This window comes from Zosterops lateralis (assembly GCF_965231275.1).
Source record: "Zosterops lateralis genome assembly, chromosome: 18".
Classification (NCBI taxonomy): domain Eukaryota; kingdom Metazoa; phylum Chordata; class Aves; order Passeriformes; family Zosteropidae; genus Zosterops; species Zosterops lateralis.
The window spans coordinates 8,621,518-8,636,062 of NC_139778.1; the positions used below are offsets into that span (position 1 = coordinate 8,621,518).

The 14,545-nt window shown below is 40.5% G+C and overlaps 1 protein-coding gene across 1 annotated transcript in view; it reads right to left on the minus strand.

Annotated features, from left to right (window-relative positions):
- Positions 1–14,545, minus strand: part of SMURF2 (SMAD specific E3 ubiquitin protein ligase 2) — a 58,714-nt gene that overhangs the window by 8,123 nt on the left and 36,046 nt on the right. The window contains exons 5-12 of the mRNA XM_083874594.1: positions 14,449–14,514; positions 10,972–11,056; positions 9,684–9,767; positions 8,355–8,557; positions 8,105–8,189; positions 5,870–6,028; positions 1,901–2,111; positions 375–478 (exon numbers count right to left, since the gene is read on the minus strand). Of these exons, the coding sequence (XP_083730720.1) occupies positions 375–478; positions 1,901–2,111; positions 5,870–6,028; positions 8,105–8,189; positions 8,355–8,557; positions 9,684–9,767; positions 10,972–11,056; positions 14,449–14,514 (997 nt within the window). The remainder of the gene's footprint in view (positions 1–374; positions 479–1,900; positions 2,112–5,869; positions 6,029–8,104; positions 8,190–8,354; positions 8,558–9,683; positions 9,768–10,971; positions 11,057–14,448; positions 14,515–14,545) is intronic.

Consider the following 14,545-nt stretch of genomic DNA (forward strand, 5'->3'; position numbering starts at 1 on the left):
TAAAGCAAATTTTTTCGTTAAAATTGTGCCATAAAGCCAAGTATTTAGTGGTATACATTCTCAGTTACCGAAACTTCTCTAACCAAAGAAAAATATGTCAATTTTAATAGATACTAAAACCTCTCACATATGACAGATGTTTGACATGATGCGTAACTTGCATTTTATTTCCAATAAATGAGTTCTTTTTTTGAAGCAGTTTTTCTTTTAAAATACTACCTAAAGCCATATATTCTTCTAACATGTTAATCTGTTACAGAAATAAATATAAATAAGAATAATGTAAAAGAAGCAGGGCTGACACTGGGCTGGTTTAGGATTCAAAGCACAGGGGCTGTTGGGTGCAGGGAAGAGACAGAGGAGCCACTGTTTACCTGGCAACACCTCCATAATCAAGGCCTTCCTCCCCACGAAATTTTATCATTAATCGTTTCCACAGGTCCTTTGGCCTCATCTTCATGACTTGCCTGTAGGATTCCTGTAAACACACAACACTTCCTTTTATTTACTGTTGTTTACAGACTAAAAGCTGCTGCTGTGTGTTGCAAGTGAGGGGAGTCTCAGACTCCCAGTCCAAAAGGTACACTGTTAAATGGGATATTATCTTTCCAGATCTTCATCAGTTTCTCAAACCACAGATTGTTTCTTCATTTTCTTCAAATGTGATAACACTTGTCAAATAAACTGATGAGAAGATAAGAAGAATCACCTCCCATTAAATTTGCAGGGTTGAACAGTGATTGTTCCTCATTCTCACATAACTTATAAAAAATTGTGTCAGTAAACTCCTTTTGTCTTCCATAAGGGCTCCTGGGTTTTGCAGCCTGAAAAGTCAACAGTGGAGCCTGTACTCTGGGTAAAACACATGTGCCAGCCTTCAAGAAGCACCTTAATAATGGAATCAGCAATGCCATCCCAGTAAATCCACAGGATTATTCCTCTGTCACTAAGAGTTCACCAAGGAAACAAGAAAGCAAGCTGAAAGGCAGAACAAATGCTAAGGAATTAGAGAAGAAAGAGAAGTCTGGATTTTATTTATGCCCAGTATCAGCCCCAAGCTTTGTCTCTACAGGACAGAAGAGGCAGGTGGGTGTGTGGGGACCCAACACAGTGCACTGAACAAGAACACAATAATCCTGTAGCCTTCCCTCCCTTCCTCCTTCAGCTGCTTACGAACTGATCTGACTCTCCAAAGGGAAGACCAATACAAATCTTTCTTGGCTGGGAAAAACTGTGACAGCACAGTGGGACGATAAAATTTGTGGGTGGGGTAAAAATGCAAGAGGGATGGGTGGGATGGGTGAAAGTCCTCAAAAGGACCAACTGTTCTCCAGGAAAGGCCAATGAATTATAACTGTGTTTAGTCAAGTCAACAGAATGATTCTGCTGAATCATGTCCCAAAATAGAATGCAGAGACCCCACTGTGGGAATCTCCAACCATGTAAAATAGGTCTGATTATGGAGAGATAATTCAGATCGATGGTAAGACATCCGAACTCTGAAGAGAAATCCTATTCAGTAGTAGGTTAAGTTACACTGTTTCAAATCACTAATAATAGAGTTGCATTTGTAATATCGCCTCTAAAACAGTCATCAGCTTCTCAAATACAAGGAAGAAGTGAGACAGGATCTTCTACACAAAGTGCTTGGACTCCTTCCCCAGTCCCTGACACAGGCTGCACATCTCCAGCCATAGAGAAAGCTTTCCTTGACTTAGTTCATCTCTACACGGTAAATGCATCTATTTAAATTACATTACTGTCTTGGTATCCCCTGGAATGCTTCCTCCTCACCATGGTAAAATCCCAGTTTGAACTGCAGCCTTTGAGGTTCCATCTAAGTGAACAACCCCCCTCCCCTTCCCCCTCTGCTAAGAAACGGGTCAAAATCTCGAGTTACCTCAAAAATCTCCTCCCTGGAGACCTCGATCCGACAGTGGCCGGCCTGAGGCTGCTGCTGGGACAGCTCCTGCCGCAGGATCTTCAGCTTCTGCACCAGGTCCCGCTTGTAGCGCGGCACTGTCAGGCACTCGGCCTCGTCCGGGAGCTGGCACAGGGACACCACCTGCTGCTGCTGTTGGTGCTGCTGGTCCTTCAGCTGGTTCTGCCGACTGCAAACACACACAGCTGCTTCAGAGACCCATTCATCCATCCCCTGCTCTCTTCTTGAACGTTCAGGCTTTGTACCTAAACTGCTTTCAATTTGCTGCGATTATTGCTGTGATTGCACTGAAAACGTCTGGGGCCAGTAAAGAATAAATTCAGAGCGATTTTATCCTGACTAAAGACATATGGGTCTGTCCTTCTTGGCAACTATCAGTTGTTTTTAGGGCTTGTTATTTCTACTAGTGCTACTCTACAAAGTATGCAAAAGGTTACAGCACACACAATAAGGTATTATCCATACAATTTTACTACTAAGCTGCTGACACTGAATTTCTCAGAGACCATTTCCATATTTCCTTTGCGTGTTTTCCCATCCTCCATTTTAAAATTCAGGGATCTGCCAAACACTCCGCCTCTAATCTACAGTCAATACCATAGTCTGTTTTAAATGGCTTGTCTGGAAAAGAGTAAGCTTACAAAAAGATGTTTGTACTGGCAGCTTGGCAAGGACCTTGTCCCTTGTACCTGGCCTAGTCTGGACCACAGGAATGTGGGAGTTCACATGGAACTAATTGGTACAGATAAACAAGTATTTTTACTAGCAACTCTAAGAGATTTTGTAAATCTGACTTCTTACTAGGAAAAGTAAATGGATCATGTTGCAGAGATGTTCTCTCTGTGCTGTTTCTTGTACACAGTGAGTGGATATTTTTATAGCTTTTTAGTGTGGCATTCCCAAGCAACACAGGATAAGAACTGCATTTTTAAAGCCTAAGAATATCATCTCTCTCTGGAGCACATGAGAATACCCTACATTTACTGGATAAATAAGAAACATTAAAATTTAGAATGTTTTTCACTGGAATACTAGGTGGTTTTTTTTAATATCAAAGATCAAAAAATATTAGATGGAACCAAACACTGTTTTAATGTATTTTATAATTTCAGCCTATTGTGTTTTGATACACGGCCTAGTAGAAAACTCTCCTGGCCAACCAAAATTCACCTCCAGACTTTTCCACAGGGACATCCAGAAAAATACAAATTAATGTAATAATTTAGACACACACTGGCTGTGGCTCCAGAATGTGGCTCTATGTCATTTGTGCCAGGTGCATGGTGATTTTGTGATTAAATACGAATTGCATTTAAACTGCATTTACTTGATACACAAATTAAAGCAAAATCCTTATTCCATTTTCTGAAAATTCTAATTCCATAAGGAGGACTAAGTGAAAATATTCCTTGTATAGAACTACCAGAGAAGGCCATATTTATATACTAAAATGAGCACCCCTCCATAGCACCTGTAAGGGTAAAGATCACAGTTCCCGCAAGCACAAAGCTAGATAGGATCATTCTTGAAGGAAATATAATCTCTGAAATGAGCATGAATTTAGCATCAAATGAAACCATTACTTTTCTCTTCCCAGTGCTTCCCAAAATAAGGAAGTACTAGGAGGAGAAAAATAAAATGCCATCTTCCAGATTAGACTAAAAATAATCAATGCAGCATTAGCTAAACAATCTGCAGTGCTTAAAGTCATTAAATCTCATTTCTCAGTTTGTTTTCACAGCTGAGTGGCTATGCTTGATTCCATACACTGCTTGAAGGATACAACTAAATACTTTTCAGGTGCCATAACTTATCAAAATTATCAGAAACTCCTGGTCAATGTCTTAGAACAGAACTAAGTAACAAGTCTGATTATTTTTGTAACTTACAATGTCATAACTGGAAGAACAAATGGCTTTACTCAGCTCAACAGAAAAGTAAGTATCACTGAAAGTAAACTTTTTATCATGCCTTTGAACCTAAAACTGTCACACTCATCCCACACGAAGTCTAAACTTATTTCTTCAATAACTTACAAAATGACAGGCCCAAGGCAAACTACTTTTTTTGTTTGTTTGTTTTTTAAAGAACAAATACGGAGGTGGGCTCAAGGCAGGGGAAAGTTTCACACATGCTGTTTAGTGTAATGAAAGAATAAACACCAAAAATGATTTATCAGGCAGCAGACTTTGCTGATGACACTGTTGGGTGAGTTTCTGAAATCCTTTCCTAATGAAAGACAGATGGACAAATGAAAAACTTCAGCACACTGTAGGAGAAACTTTAAGTTGAAATAAATGCTAAATGGTTCTGTGATTCTGGAAATTAAAAGTCAAATTGGATTTTCCAGCTAACAAAGGTAGCTCTGTTATCTGTCCCCCACAATCCATGTAGAATTGGCTACTGTGCCCCTTCTGCCATTTCAAAATAAACCCACCTGAGAAGGCCAGTTTGTCAAATACAGCCCAGTTCACTGAGTTTTCTACAGTTTCAGAATTGCACTGCTATAACTAAGAGTGTCTGGAGTTTTTCTTGAAGTAAAATATCTAAATCTGAACTGATTTAGGGAACTTTTCTGTGTTTCAGACATGAACATGCTCCTTCACTGCTGATTTTTTTTCAAGATCATTTTATGTTCAAACCACCAATTTCAATTCAGCTAAAACGAGTATTGATTTGTTTTAAACTTTTAAAAAAGCACCCAAAGTGTCTGGATGACGGTGGCTTACTAAAGTCCTGTAACATACACACAGAAAGGCAATGATTTCTCTAAACAAAATACATATTTTCGATATTTAGGCTCCTCTCCCTCTTGAGGTGTGAGGTTCAAGTATATATTGGGTACAAGAGGCTAGACAGCTTTTGTGTAATGCATAAAAGACGTGCTGACTCCTGGATATGACTTTCCATTCCTCAGCTTTGTCTTTTCGGTGCTTGTTCCCATTATTCTTTCCTCCAGCTTTTCTCCCCAATGATTCACTTCCTTACAGGACTATTCCTCCTACTGACTCCTCACCCAGGGCTGCCCGGCTTTCCATCTAACTAACCCTTCATTGTTTCTTCCACTTAACACCTACTCGATACTTCACAGGTGTTTCCCAAGAGTATTAAAAGGTGTTAGCAGGAGAAACAATAGAATCAAACTCCCAAGTACCGCGGTCAAGCCGTCTGAGAGGGGAAAAAAAAAATTAAAAAAAAAAAATATATATATATATTGTTTGCTTTTTGGTTTCCATTTTTAGTAGAAAATCCCCAGTGCGTAATGAGTGCCTAGGGAATAAAACACAAGCCAGAATTCTTTTGAGTTTCCCCTTCTCTTTTTAAAACCGTGAGATGAAATTATGATATCAAAACATGAAGGCAGAAAAAACGCGGTTCCTATTTAATCCTTTTTGTAAAAAATCTGAGTTAAATTATTGGGGCCTTATTTTGAGATCATATCAACTAGTCCTTCTCTAGAACTGAACGCCGGAGCTGAGTTATTTCTCCTTTAGTCCAGGAGAATAGTTTGGCTCTTGTGCACCCTTTCCTAACTCATCAGTATTTCACACCACTGGCTCATACGCAACTTCTTACTTTAAAACAAGTTCTTCATAACTGCAAATAGAATCAAGTATAAAGAAAACAAAGTGTCTCTCTTGTTCTTAGGGGAAAAAAAAAAAATCTATGGGCCGATCTCTCCCACCAGACAGCACTTTCTTCCCTCCCGCTGTGCATCACAACAACCACATTCCTGCCTAAGTGCTCCTGCAGACTTTTGTCAGGAGCGACCAAACTCATCTTTGCTGTGAAACAGAGGGAGCTGGTGGTGTGTCAAAGAGCTACTCCTTAAAGGCTCCTGGAATGGCAGAGCACATCCCGATCCAAAGCCAGGACCCCTCGGAGTCGCTGCCTTCCCTCCACGCGTGCCAGACGCTCCGGACTCACTTTAGGACCAAGTGCAGGTTTGCAGAGAGCCGCGGGTCCGTGAACTGCGTCGTCCTGTTGTTATGGTCAACAAAATAAACCCTGCCTGTTGCTGTATTTCGGATCTCCCATCCAGGAGGCAGTGGACCAAGCTCTTCACAATTGATGTTGCTAAGATCCCTGTGAAAACAAATATAAAATGAAAAATACCTCAGCAATTGGCCTCCGAGCCAAACAAGCGTAAATATAACAGAACAATTCCATGAAGTCTGAGAAAATGTATTGTTTCAGAAACTTGATCTGTTCAGCTGGAATCTCTACTCCCAAGGTACAAGCCCACCACAGCAAAAACACACACCCCAGAACATATGCCGTGGGGAAAGAACTTCTTATCAAATAACCCTCGTTTTTACAAACTAACTTCAGCTGTTAAATTAATAAAGGCTTCAAACAAAAATAAAGACCATTGCCATATTTGTCAAAATGGAATTGCGGTTCTGCACCAATTCTGACAGAAAACATTTTTTAAAACAACATTAGTCACGTAAGAAGCTGTGAATCACACTTTAGAAACTCATACAAAACAAAACTGTGTTTCTGAAGAGTTATACTTTCCATGAAGAATTACACATGGGATGTGTATGGCACTGGTTGCTTTGCCCCAGAACCCCATGAGCTTGTGGGAAGCAAACAGCTCTCTAACAAACTATTTCAAATCAAGGATTAGATGAACAATGACTCAGCTCTGCCCTGAGCAATGCAGAGGTGGCTCAATAGGTCTCAAGAAAAATTCTGCTGAAATTAGGAAGATGTAAATTTGTTCCAGAGCCTCACTGAAAACAAATGCTGGTCTCCAAAAATGTACACTGCTTACTCATAGATGCAATTCACACCTCAGACTCCTCACACTGTCTAGTGCAGCTCTTCCCAAAGGTGTTCAGCTCTCCCAAAATCATGGGAGCTGAGGGAGGAAAGAGCCGAGGGACAGAATGCCTTAAAAGGCACAGTCTGCAGGGATTCCAAAGGAGCCACTAATGGAAACATGAAGCTCTAGGGTTGAACTTCTGCTGCTATTCCCTGTGAACACATTGCTGCTGCACTGCTGGGATTACTTTTGCTGACTACATGACTGTGGCTGTTAGCCTCAAAATACAATATTCCTTAGAAATGACATAAATTCTATCCTCATGCAAAAAATTCTTGTTCTCAGAGACACTCCTGCTGTTTGTGCTGCCACACCTCAGGGCAGTGCCGACTTAGATTGCGCACAGAAGTATCACACCCCAAACTTAAGGATTAGATCTTCATATTATTGTTTTTAGAGCCCTTATATAATACACAAGTCACTGACTTCCTACACAACTGCAGCCTCAGCTCTGCAGGCAGTGCATCAAAGCTGTATCAAAGCAAAGGTATGATCTTCTAAGACAAAAACAGTAACAAAATAATAACTCAAAGAACAATGAAATGTGGTCTTGAGGCATTTTATCCCTCCTGGGACAACCATTTCCATAAGAAGGAACACAGGAACACCAGCAGCAACTCATGGAGTCCCTCTGGTTGTCACAAATGCCAGCACAGACTGCCAATTTCAAACCACACATGCAGATCTCACACCACCATTTGTGGACTTTAGGAAGCAAGTGTTTACAACAGGATTTATTATCATTTACAACAGAATTTCTTGGTTTCTTAAAGAACGATCAGAAGCCACCAATAATTTCCAGTATCACCCTTTCCCTTCAAACATTTCAGCAATGATCACATGTACATTCATGAACAGTATATACACGTATAATGTGTAAATAAGGACAATGAATTTGGACTTAGGATTTGCTTTCTTCCAGGTCTTGAGAGAGTCGCAACAGGAAAAGCAGATTGACTGTTTCAATCCATCCCAGTTTTCACTGAAGATGGATAACACTTCTGGAAGTGTTCAGATTCTATTGTTTATTTCATTATGTTGCAGAGTACTAAAATCTGGACTTGGCTCTAATTCATATATGAAATTTAGAATCAGTGAACTGTACCTGTTTCTTAACATTACTACAATTTATTTCCTGGTTTTCTGTTTTTTCATCACAACACCAACTTGAAGAACTGGGGAAGACAGACTAATTCATTTTGATGAATGACATGTTAAAATAATGTATTAGGGGCCAAGAATCAGAAATATTAGCCAGAGAAAACTTGGAGGAGAGCACTGCTTAAATGATTTTCATTTGAAATATTAAGGGCACTTCCATAATTTCTTACCTAGGTACTCTTGGATCGTGCCACGTGCTGACACCAGTTTGAGTATGCAGAAAATAGACCTGACCTTGCTGGGTTGTCCTTTGCTCTGTGAAATCAAGACAAATTAATAAACGTAAGAACAAGAAATGCAGCATGACGACTCACAGAGACTGATTTCCTTCAACTAAGGACTGAAAAGTATCTTACACATGAGAAGACACAACCCATTTTCCCAGTTCCTTGAGGCCCTCAGGAGTCACCATTTCCTTACCATATCCTTCAGGGAGGTCGGGAGGAGTGTGCAGGTGTGTCCTGCTCATGTAGTTCCTGTGCCTCTGGGAGCGGACCCTCCTCTCGGCCAGCCGCGGATCCGCCGCCTGCCCGCAGGACGCGCCGTTGGTGCCGCTGATGGGAGTGTTCTCGTCCACTAGGCAGCTCAGGGGCCTGCCTGGGCTCGAGTACTCGGATGCTGGCCTGGGGACAGGGGGAAGCCTCAGTGCTCATGGACATGGGCCACACGACACACCTGGGGACACCTCAGTGACCTGCCCAGCAGGACACTTCCACGGGAGCAGGAGGTTCCTATTCTGGGCTCACCAGAGGAATCAGTAACCTCCTCACCTCCAATCTTTCTCCCTTCATGGGGCTGAGGAAGTGATCAGACCTTGTCATTCCTTCTAACTTTTCAGGAATGTTATTAGGCAAGGATGGTGAAAAAGGGCTAAGCAAGAATAAAAGCAGTTGCTCATGAGAGCAACATTGACCAGTGTGATTTTGTATCTCAGTGCTGCTTTCAAAAGGATTTTGAATGGGTTAAAGGAGGATTGACAAGGCCAGAAGAAATCACCAACACAAATTATACATTTCGCATTTGTTTTTCTACTGTGTCTAGAGCTTAGAATGGGTATTTCAACATACCAGAAAAAACAGAAATAGGAAAATAAAAAGCTGTTCACTCTAAAACTGCAAATATATCAGAGCTGACAGTGTTAACAGTGCAGATTATTGAAAATCAAATATATCCATGCAGAGACCAGAATGATATTGAGAATGGAAGAGAACATCTGCAGCCACAGACAGTCAGTCTGCAGAGAGGTCTGAAAAAAATGCAATGACACTGCCTGCAACACAGGCAACAGCAAAAGTGGCTTGAGGAACAGCTTCACAACACACATCTACAGTGATCAGAAAAAGTGCTCACAATGATTCCCAAACACGCTCTACAGCAATCAGCTGTAACTGTTCTGGGTTACATGGTCTGGGTTACAGAGCTATGTCTGAGAGCTAGTCATGGTCTCACTTCTGCACTCCTTAAGATGTCTGCAAAATGTAATGTCTGTATTTACAGAGCTCTCCCATGGCACCTCTACAAGAAAGCAAAGATGCTACTACTAGGGCAGGAAAAAAAGCAGTCAGAATGATCATCTGAGTTAAATATTAGGGAGACTGAAGGAGAAGGATGCTAAAGAAGGAAAACATTCAGCTTGTACAGAGTGACTGAGCAGAGGAATGAGCAAACCAATCCCCCCTGTGAGAGCCACTTAGAATTGCTCAATTATCAAACCCTATCCCCTCAAGAGTCTCCCAAGGAATTCCTCACCGTGTTGGTCGCTCCCACTGAGTTGTCCGTGTGATGTGGTTCAAATACTGGATCCTTCCAGAAGCAGTCCTGCGCTCCTCCCACCTGCAGGGCAGACAGAGATAAGGCACTGAGTGGAATTTCCAGGAAACCAGGGCACAAAACGTTTCCAACAGAAATGCCCAGCTCAGGAAGACTTAACACTGCTATGAATCACGTTAGCTGAACGAGGTGACAGGAAACAACTGAAAGCTGAACTCAGGAATGGTTTAACATATTCTTCCCTGGGAAGGAGGCATATCATTAACAATATCACACCTTCATATTCAATAATGGCTTGAATTCTAATTGAACCCAAACAGCCACATAAAGAAACCACTTGGAAACATGCTGAATAATGCATTTAACTTTTTTTGACCACTGACTCTGACAAATGCTTTCATAGCATCTTCATGCTCTACTTGCTCATTAAAAAGTCAGCTTCAAATAACGTGACTTTTCAATTATTATTAAATTTGCACTCAGAAATTCACGAGGCTGTACAGCAAATTTTGCAGTTACACAATTAAGTGAGCAATATTTATGAAAAGAACATTCTGAAATGAAAATTTAGAAGCATTTTCAAAAATGTTTTTGACTTATTTGGACTCCAAATTAACAAAAAAATGCTGTTACAGACTAGGATGATGATTTGCATTTCAAAATTCATCCTCTGAAAACTCATTTTCTCCTGTCTTTACATGCCAAGAATCACATTCAGAAAGTCTGTGTTTGCTCTGAAGAAGTTGCTGACAGCATCAGAACCTAAACCAGAGTATTTTCCTCTGTTTGCAAAACTGTTTTAGGTGATAATGATGTCATTAACTCTCACAGGGACAAACCAGAATCCTAAACTCTGCCTTTGGAAGGTAAATACAGCAAGAACTTGGGCTGCATGACCTTTTCTAGTCATGTTTTCTTCACTGAGAGGTGCATGAAGAAGAAGTCACTTCCTTGCTATAAAACTACTGCATGCATAAGGCACTCTGCTGGCTGTGATTTAATCTGAAATCCGTGTTTTCTTGGACAAGTTATTTTTCAAAGCATTTCTTTACACATGCCACCTCCCCTTTTCCAAGTGCAGATAAGACAACAGCCAAACTATCAACTGCTCTGTGTACCTCAGCTGGCTCAGCTCCTGTTCTGAAGGCAGAACTGCAAAACTCTGAGTGCAAGATTTAAAATAATTTATTTGCACACTGACTTCTCACTACTGCACGTCTGTTGTATGAGCTGAATTTGTGTTTTCATCACAGTGATGTCAGCTTACCCATCTGGTAAATCGTTATCGAATAACCGACTGCAATCCACAACTTGTCCTCCTGTGCCTATTCGGTCTCTGGACTGCAGACTGACTATTAGGAGAATAAAAGAATTATTAAAGATGTGGCATCTGAATGTAAATTACTGTTATATTTGAAAGAAAATTGGTACAACTTGGAGGACACTAAGTTGAGACATGTTTGGGATATTTTCTCCTTCTCACAAATCAAAGATGGTTGTGCAGGAACTCTGTTGTCATACATGGAATTCTATACATCTTACTTCAAAAAAGTTAGCTTAAGGAAAATGAGTGCAAGCTAAGGCAGAAAAGGAAGTGAACTGTGAAACTGCAATTAATTTTGTATGCTGAGATGGACTGTGACACTCGACTGGTGGCAGTGGGGTGCCACCTCAACACATGGTCGGGACAGGCCCAACAGGAGAACTCTGAACAGGGAGAGCTAAAATCAGGAATTCCTCCCTGGTTTTGACTCTTTCTCACATATTTTGTGTGCCCATGGGTTTCAACACACACATATGCACTCAAACACAAAACCAGGCAAAATTTCACTGCTAGAAGCACTTCAGATTTGGTTTCTTGGCTGCTTTCTACCACCAGTGGCAAGAAGTCAAATTCAACTTACACAAAACATCCTGAAAAGCCCTTGCTTGCCCTCACCAAAACTGCTTTACTTTTCTTTTTTTTTTTTTTTACATGATTCACTGTAATGGGTATTTATGCCTGAAGCTTTTGTACTGCAATTATGAAAACAAAGATTTTTTTTTTTTAGGCTGCTTTTGTTCCCAATATCACAGTTTGCAAGTGTCCAATCTGATAATTTATGACACTTATGTTCCTGTGGAGTTGGGGTGGTTTTTTGATGCTTTGTTATGCCTTTAACAATAAAACAATTGCTTAAAAAGCTAAATACGTGCTGTGGCCCACATTTCTTGAGGTGGCATTAATGTACCTCTGGACAACTGTCTTCAAGTCCTATTTATATACAGTGAAATGATCTTGCAGACCTTAACTTGGATGCAACCAAACTTTTGTAAATATCAGAAAGTTTAAAAAGTTGGAGCAAAATTGGCAGATTTTGCCCGAGTCCCCAGATTTTCAACGTGTTTTGAAGCTTAGAACTCAGACCAACCCAGGGAGCCCTGGACTACCTGCTCCATTCCTAACCCACATTAACTCCTAATCTTCCATGAATACTAATATTACAAAACAACTTTAGAGGGAAAGACACCTTCAAATTCAACCAAACCAAGATCTCACATAATGTATTTATTCTGCCATGACCCCACACATTACAAGTTCACAGCACTGCAGGTAGACAAGGTTTGGCAAGCAAAACACATAAACAGAAATTAACATAAACAATTGTTAATTATATCAATTACATTTTAATATTGGTTTCCAATCTTCCACGGTCTCTTAATTCAAAAGAGTTTAGAACTGGAAGAATTGAGAGTATATTTGTAAGTAGTAAGTATTAATTTTTAATAAGTATTATTTTTAGTTTTTTACTTATTTTTAATCCAGATTTCTCTACCATCTAACTGCTGTAGTGGAATTACCTAGTTTTACTCAGGCTCATTCATCCATTCAATAAAGTTGCATTAATGAAGAAAGATTAAAATATAAGAAGATTAATAATGACAACTTAAAAAAAGACAGGAGTGTCTGGAATCTTACCAAGGATGCATTAAATTAAAACAGAACCACGACTGAGTAAACTTGACCTTTCTGATGCTATCAACAGAAAACAGAACACACAGATTTTGCTCTGGGTCTCTGCTGCAACCTGACAAGGTGGGTTTTTGTAGATTCAGCGCACAATCCAACAGCTCCTGGTGTTGAGGGGCAGCCCCAGCAGCATCCCAGGAGAGCCAGTGCTGCCTTGGCTGCACCACTTCCCATTGGCACATCAGCTAGAGCTAGCCTGGCAGCCCAGTCTGTGCCCACACTGCTGACTAGTTCTGACTGCTTCTCCCTGACCAGTTCTCTCTGAAGGCTCTTTGTGGATTTGCCACAGGCCTCCCAGACCTTTCTGCTTTGGAGAGGGGTTTTTGGGTTGGGTGTTCTTCCCCTTTAATGAATGGCAGCGTTCCCCAGCGATGCTGACCAGGATGTGAATTCATACTCTGGAGGGCAGCATGAGAGCACAGTCCCTGCTCCGTGGTGTGAGCAGAATGGAGCGCCCAGCACAGCCTGAACCTGCTCCCCTGTGCCCCCAGCTCAGCCTCCTCTCCAAGGGCACTCCCACAGAGCTGCACACACATGAATGCTCAGGGGACCAGGACACTGGAGCAAAGCCAGCAAGCAAATCAAACCCACAACAAAACACACCCCAGAGAAGTGACTGATTCATCCTTCACTCTTCTGTGCAAGCTCATGTGGAAAATTTAATCGAGAACAGCCTCAAGTGTCAGCAATGCACTTAAAATTCCACATTTCTACCATCATTTGACTCTCCTGTGCCACCACACACTGATCTTAATGCAAGTCCTTGCAGATCAGATGGAGACAGACAGTTAAAGCTACACAAAGAGTTAAAGTCACAGGTGTTATTCAACAGAGAACTCTGAGGGAGGCAAACAAACACAGTTATTTGCTGACTGATATTTCAGTGGTGTTCCCTGGCTGACAGAAGTGCACTTTGGATATAATTTCAACTAAGAATTGAACATAAAACTGACAAAAAAAAAATCACTTTTCTTTCCCTCATGTCCAAATATTCTCATTGACATCTTGCTTTATAAATAAAGAACTTCCTTATCCTGACAAAATTTTGACTTAAATGACCTATTAGAAATGCTGCCTTCACAAAGAACTGAGAATTCACCAAAAAGAAAGGGTTTATAAAGTTTTTTGTGGATACTTGCTTTACAATTTGCCAGCTTCTTTTTAATTCTGAAGTTATTTAAAGCTCATGAATTCACAGAATGACAAAGCACAGTTAATGAGGTTGGTGACAGACTTGTTAATAAGCCATGAAAATACAAAATTAATTGACCCAGACAGCAATTTTACTTGCTTGTAAGCAAGATGCTTTTTAGGTTTTCCCAAAAACCTAAAGGATGCACAGCCTTGCTGGAGCTCTCAATAGCCAAGAATTTTGTAGTCAAATTTTCAGAGACTTCACATTCAAACTGCCACCATTCTTTACAGTGAAATTAAAAACTTCCTAATTTTTTTTTTTTTATTATCTATGGTCTTATTTGCCCCAACATTTACTACAATATTTTGGTTTGGGTTTTTTTGGGGTGGTTTGAGCATTTTGGTTTGGTTTTTTGTTTGTTTGGGGTTTGGGTTTTTTTTTTAATTCTCTACCTACATAATTCTAGCCTGAGGTCCAAATGGTTCTGGCAGCAAACAGGAGAATTCAACATAGAAAACTGCCATCTAGAAGAGAATTTCTATAGCTACTACAGAAACTAAAGATAAAAAGAGAATCAAAAGATTAAAACCTTTACTCACCTACTATCTGTCCTCTAACAGTATCGTTGTCATTTGGCCCAAGCTTGCACAGATCCAACCTCTGATCTACAAAATGAGGGCATAAAGTGTAAATCAC